The sequence below is a fragment of the Phyllostomus discolor genome, chromosome 4 (genome assembly GCF_004126475.2).
Source record: "Phyllostomus discolor isolate MPI-MPIP mPhyDis1 chromosome 4, mPhyDis1.pri.v3, whole genome shotgun sequence".
NCBI classification, from domain to species: Eukaryota; Metazoa; Chordata; class Mammalia; order Chiroptera; family Phyllostomidae; genus Phyllostomus; species Phyllostomus discolor.
Genome location: NC_040906.2, coordinates 204474665 through 204481232, shown reverse-complemented (window position 1 = coordinate 204481232; position 6568 = coordinate 204474665). Strand labels below are relative to the sequence as shown.

General features: G+C 47.4%; 1 protein-coding gene across 2 annotated transcripts in view; it reads right to left on the bottom strand.

Moving 5' to 3' along the window:
- Positions 1–456: 456 nt before the first annotated feature.
- Positions 457–6568, bottom strand: part of FNDC1 (fibronectin type III domain containing 1) — a 75766-nt gene continuing 69654 nt past the window's right edge. For both annotated transcript variants that reach the window (XM_028510260.2, XM_036024950.1), the window contains 4 exons: positions 5827–5856; positions 4914–5075; positions 3000–3122; positions 457–1233 (listed from right to left, as the gene is read on the bottom strand). In XM_028510260.2, the coding sequence (XP_028366061.1) occupies positions 1118–1233; positions 3000–3122; positions 4914–5075; positions 5827–5856 (431 nt within the window). In that variant the 3' untranslated portion in view covers positions 457–1117. The remainder of the gene's footprint in view (positions 1234–2999; positions 3123–4913; positions 5076–5826; positions 5857–6568) is intronic.

Sequence of the window (6568 nt, the reverse complement as noted above, 5' to 3'; positions counted from 1 at the left end):
TCTGTGTGAGAGAAGACTGACCTTCCTCCACAGAGCTGATGGCACAGTGGAGCCATGCACGTGGAACGGACACCATCCTGCATCTATTTTAAGGAGTAGATACTGAGATAGGTGGGAAAGGAAAAAGGAGTTTGCTTGTTTTTCAAGACTGGATTTTCAAATCATGTGGGACTTACAATCTATAATTAGTTTGAAGTCACATGGGTCACGTCCCCATAGAGGCAAGTAGCACCTTTTCCGCACAGGTGTGCAAAGAGGGAAGGCACTGGATCTGCCCCTGGTTTGTCATCCATGCAGCAGAGCCCCCTGCACCCCACAGTTGGCGGCACGCACAGGAAGAAGGCGGGACTTCCCGTGGCTGTCTGAGCACCTGAGAAAATGCATGCTGTGGACCCTTCGGAAAGATGTTAATACACAGCCCCTCTGCTCCAAAAAGTCCCACACACACGTAAATGGTGAACAGGTACAAATTTAGTGACTTTAATCAACGTTCTTGCAGAGAAGTGTGGATATGTATATGCATATATACATATATATATATATCAAAATGAGAATTTACAAAGAAGAGTTGATACATTTGGTCTAGCAGTGGGTAAGTCCCTGGGATAAACCTTAAGTAGGATATATTTCTCTTGGTGGTGATCTTAGTCATTCAGTTCTGCTGCGTAGAAAGACACCCGAAGCTTACAGTGAGCTAGGCTGGGCGGAGTCCAGTGAGAAAAGAGAAAGCGTGTAGCACTCCATGAGGCCAGCTTCAGCTGTCCCCAGGAGCTGCGAGGGGTCTGAACGTTGTGCCTAAGGAGTGTGGAATGCCCTGACTCGGCGGGCCTCCCCTGTGGCCCCGGGGTTCAGCCGTCTCTGAGAGGTGCTATCACAAGCACAACGTGTGGAGACACAAAGTGAACAGCAACGTCGAACCCTGTGTGTGGTCCAGGCCGGGAAGTGGGGCTGAGGTCCAGACCGAAGATGCCCCAAATATCCAGTGTCCATCTCATGGCCTGTTGACACCGGGGCAGAGGGGCCTGGGTCACCGTCTTCCTTCTCTCGTTCACGGCCCCTAGTTCAGGTTCATCGAGGGGGTGGGGCAGGGCGAGCTTCCAGGGTGCTCGGCCTGTGGTTACCACTTCCCCGGGATGGAGACCCCACACTCGTACCAGCCCACGTAGTAATAGGGGGTCCCAAAGCCAATTTTGCCGAAGCTGACGGGCTCCTGGCGGTACTGGCGATGGTAGCCTGGAAGGATAAAAGGAAAGAGAGAGAGAAAAAATGCATCTGTGATATTGTGATTTATAATAATAAACAGGTATTTAGTCTTCATCCCTGTTCCTGGCAGAGAGCTCCTCAAATCCTTGGGATTTCCTAAGTGATAAGATCAATCCATAAAGGTGTGCTGATATTCGTAACAAACCCCTTTCAACCTCACCTGAGTTGATGTTCAGTGACTCTCAGAAAGCACCTCGGCATGGGGGCTGGTCACCAGAAGAACTAACCATGTGATAAGAGAGGGCTGGAGCTTTCAGCCTTACCCCCCGTCCCCGAACTCTGGGGAGGGGAGGGGAAGCAGGGATGAGTTCAGTCGTCAGTGACCAGTGATTTCATCCGTCATGCCTATGTAACCAAACCTCCATAAACCCCAAAGGGCAGGGCTCAGGGAGCTCCAGGCTGGTGACCACGTGGAGATCTGGGGAGAGCGGCACCTGGAGAGGCCTGTGAGCTCCATGCCCTTTCCCGCAGACCTCACCCTGGGCGTCTCTTCCCTCTGCCTGTTCCCGAGTGACAGTCTTTTAGCATAGACTGGTTTTCTCATAAGTGCAAATTCCCTGCGTTCTGTGAGCCAATCTAGCAAGTTAATGAAACCCAAAGAGGAGGTTGTGGGAACCTCGGACCGATAGCCGTTGGTGAGAAGCACAAGGGAGAAGCCGGACCCGTGAGTGTCTGGCGAGGGTGAGGAGAGGCACTCTCGGGGACTGAGCCCTTAACCATGGGGTCTGACGCTGCTCCAGGTGACAGTGTCAGCGTGAGTTGAATTGTATGTAGGACACCCCGCTGGCATCGAAGAACTGCTTGGTGGCGTGTGGTGGGAGGACTGATACTTGGAACTGGTACTGGGATCATGCCATCAAAAGTGCCCAAACCAACAGGAAAAATCCTCATCCTTACAACCTGATTCAGACAGGAGGCCTCTGATGATTTGGTGTTTAAAAATGTGACTTCCAAACAAACACCACCATTTTGGGGCAGGGTCACAGTAGCCTCTGAGGCTTGTCCCAAGCATGATTTGTGGGGATAATCCAGGCCCCACACATGTGGGACACAGGTAGGAAAGTGTTCATCGACACGCTCTCTCTTTCTCTCTCTCCACAAAAGAAGGCAGTCTCGCCATCTGTATGAGCACTCGCCACAGGGCACGATAGACCTCGTAGTCCTCGGGGCCTCATGGCTGCCCCCAGCCTCAAGGCTACAAGGGGTACTTCGGGGAGTCTCTGGTGGACTCTTAGATCTTGCCGGTACCCCTTCTCGAAGGAAAGAGTGCTGTGGCATTTCTGACCACCGATCCCTTGACGCATAGGTGATGGCCCAGCCTCCTCAAAAAACTATTTTTAGTGACTCAATCACAGCCCACCCTTTGGCCCTGTCTACTCCTGCCGGAGGAGAGATGACCTGCCATCCCACCAGCGGGTGTACCAACTAGCCAGCACCTGTCTTCGGAGCCGACCCTTGACTGCAGTTGGAGAAACACACTAAAATGGATTCCTCTTCCCCTTCTAGTGAGGGGAAGTAGGGGTAAGGTCTTCACTCCATTGTACCCCTACTTTCCTGGGCTCACCCCAATACCAGCCCATGGGAGGAAGATTTTTTGATATTTTTATTTTCATGACCTGAAGTGCCCCGCCCACACCTGCCTTCAGGTAAAGCAGAGGTTGGCCACAGTGAGTTTTCTCCTGGCACCAGCCCTCCCCACCCCCCGGAGAAAGGTGCCAGGTCTTTGTTCGCGTTACCTTGAATGGGAGGGAGGGCTTCTATGTAGGACTGAGGCCCTGTTCTTCCGTCCAGGTGTGAATCCACAAACTGGCAGTGGTCCTCACCTCTCCCCCAGCTGTCCCCAATGCTGTAGAATGTGTCTTCGTGGAGGAAGAGGACAAGTCAGTGACTGCTCAAGAAAGGCCACCGCTAGTTTAGGAGTTCGCACAGGCCTTGGGGACTATTTGAATTGGGCGCACTCCTTAAACTCTGTGTCCCACTTTCCACGTTTGAAAAATGGTGATGACGGCACCAAACTATACATGTTCATGGGGCGTCAAAGACGTCACGCGTGCTAAATACTGCACAGGTGTTCATAAATGGAAACTATTGTATTAACATTACCGGCAGTGTCTGCCCGTGAGTGGTAGAACTTCCTATTCCTTGGTTTAAAACAGGGGTGTCAAACTCATTTTCACCGGAGGCCACATCAGCCTCGAGGTGGCCTTCAAAGGGCTGAATGTAACTTTAGGACCGTGCAAGTGTACCTGCCCCTTAACAGTTAAGCAAGAACTCGGTGCTGCCACCAGGTAGAAACAAGGTGCTGGGCTGGATAAAACAGGGTGGAGGGTGGGATTTGGCCCTTGGGCCTTGTGTTTGCCACCTGTGTTTTTTTAAAAAAAAGAATAGACGAACCTAAGCTCATCAGAGAATGCATTGTGAAGTAATTATGAAAGGTGTGAAGATCTGTAAAAATGGAGGAACCTATTTTCACGTGTAACTAGTAGCGCCCCGTGGCAAGAGACACTGTCCGTGGTGCTGAACCACAGCTGCACAGTAGGGCAAAGTGGTCATTCTGGGCCCCAGGAGGCGGGAGATGGCTGGGCAACCTCTCCCAGGAACTCCCAGTCCCAGCAGAGCAAGGGCAGCGGTGGGAGGGAACAGGAAGAGCAGAGAGAAACACACAGGCGGTGGGTGTTGGGAGAGGCAGAGACACCGAGAAATTGCCGGAGTGCGGGGTATGGAGGGAGATTTGTTCTGGCATCATCTTAAAACGATACCGCTAGCATGAAAAAAGCAAAACACCACCACCACCAAGAAAACCCATAACAAAGTATATATAGGCCAGCTGGGGGCCAGCTAAAAATATGTATGTACTAAAAAAATCAAAAGTTGTGCAAATTTTGAAATAAAACCAGATTTGTGTGGGTGGGCGAGTCAAAGCCAGGTGGGTCAAAATGGCATTCTGAAATGTTAGTAATTCAAAGCGTGTGTATTATTCTTTGTTTAAATCCCCACCCATGAGAAAACCATGTAATTTTTATTTGGGGCACAGGACAAAGAGTATTGCTGATGTATGTTTCATCATCTACATTTTTTTTCCCTGCAAAGTGGTGCCAACGGCAGGGAATGAAGGGAACATTCTTTTCCTCAATGCTTCCAAGTTATACTCAGACCTGTTATTACTGAGTTATCAGCAAAAATTGTCCATTAAGTTTGTAACACAATTTTGGATTTCATTGCTAAAATCTAGTAGTTTAAAAAAAAAATGTGTATCCCCGGCTGGCATAGCTCAGTGGATTGAGCATGGGCTGCAAACCAAAGCATCGCAGGTTCGATTCCCAGTCAAGGCACATGCCTGGGTTGCAGGCCATGACCCCCAGCAACTGCATGTTGATGTTTCTCTCTCTCTCTTTCTCCCTCCCTTCCCTCTCTAAAAATAAATAAAATCTTGAATAAATAAATAAGTTATACACACACACACACACACACACACACATATTTCTGGCTCCCAATGTAAAACCCAGTCACCCTAAAAGAGAGCCTGCAAGACTGGTGTGTATTTGAGCCAGACGTAAATATACTCTTATACCCCTGCTATGTCACGTTAGTCCCTCAGAGAATCAAATCATTTCATCCCCTCCCACAGCCAACCACCCTCAAAGACCTACCTTTCAAGTTGTCACTGAGGTAGATCTTGTACCGCAGAGAGTTACAAAGAACGACCCCCACAAACTTTTTATACCAAGTCCGCTTCACGTACTGCCGGCCGTGGCAGTCCGTGTAGTCGGGGTCGTGTTTAAAAGCAAATGGGATCCAGATGGGCTCACCACCTTGACAACGAAAAACATACCCAGTGTTCATTCTCGCACGGAGTCCCCGAAAACTTGACCTATTCGCTGGGCCTTCCTCTTTTCTTGGGGGCATCTCTGAGCATAGTTTTCCCACCTCCCAATGGGCGCCCTCTTTCTCTTTCCTCTTCTTTCTTAGTACTGAAACGCAATTGGGGAGCTCCTTTTACTGGAGCATAGTTAAGGGGATCGCAGAGTAAGAAAAAGGCTCCAAGCTCAAGGGAAATAAGCTGTAATGGCAAATCAGACCCTGCAGGGTGTGCTGTCCTAACCTCCCCCCTGCCCCGCCCACACACGCACAGAGTCCCTCAGTATCGGCTCCTGCTGTTCTCTTCACAGACAAGACCTTTCCTCAACTCCAGCAACAGAGCTTTCTCGGGTTTTTCTAAAGTAAAATTTTGTAGTGCAATTCATGTATTTTGCTACCCTTTCAGCAATTTAGAATATTCAAAGGGGGTTGAGTGCAAATAAACGTATGTGTTCTCATTACTGGCCACCCATAATGGTTGTTATGGATATTGGCCGCTGTGGCCATGTTAAAACATTCCCAGATCATTCTCTTCCCTGGGCTGGGATGAAGGGTGCAAAGAAACTATACAAGTTGTCATAAAATTATTAAAATGCAAAAACGATCCAACGTGTCTACTTGTGAGTAATTGTAATGAATCCAAGTTGAATTTTAGTGATTCGACTTGATTCCTAAAATATCAAGTTTATCAAGAAGAAAACTTACCCGGCGGCCTCACAACAAGCAGAGGATTGTCTGTAGAATAAAGAGAAATAATTGACTTCATTACCATATTCCACAATCATGCAGTTGTTGAAATGTTTATTCTAATTGAAAGGCCTAAGCAAACTGGAATAGGTAAAGAAAAACGTAAGATTTATTTGAGAGAGGATAACATTTTCCCTTAGTTTTTATTTTCTAAGTCTTTCCTCTTGAGAAATACTTCCTTATTTATATAGATGCCATAGGTGTCTGAATATAGTATTTTGACACTGGATACTACAAAATAATTGAACACTCATTATGTTTTAAAATGTGTCTCTCTTGAGAAAACCATTTAGTGGTTTCTGAAAAAGGTAAACATACATCAACTATACAGTCCACCCACTGTACTCTTGAATGTTTATCCAAAAGAAAATAAAACATGTCCATACAGACACTTACACATGAATGTTCATACCAGTTTTCTTTTTCATTCTCAAAAACAATCCAATGTCAATCAACAGGTGAGCGGATAAACTAATTGAGGCACCACCGTGGAATGCTGCTAATCAAAGAGAATGAACTGTATTTGAATCTTCCTACTCTCAGATACATTTTGGATTTCTGTTTCTTGGTAGATGCTTAAATCTTAGTTATTTGGTTTTCTTCCTATAGATCTTTATCACATTAATCTGAGAGTTGCCAAAAGTCCATTTTATTTTAGGAAATGCAGCCAAAACACAGGCACATTCCTTGATTTAGCTCA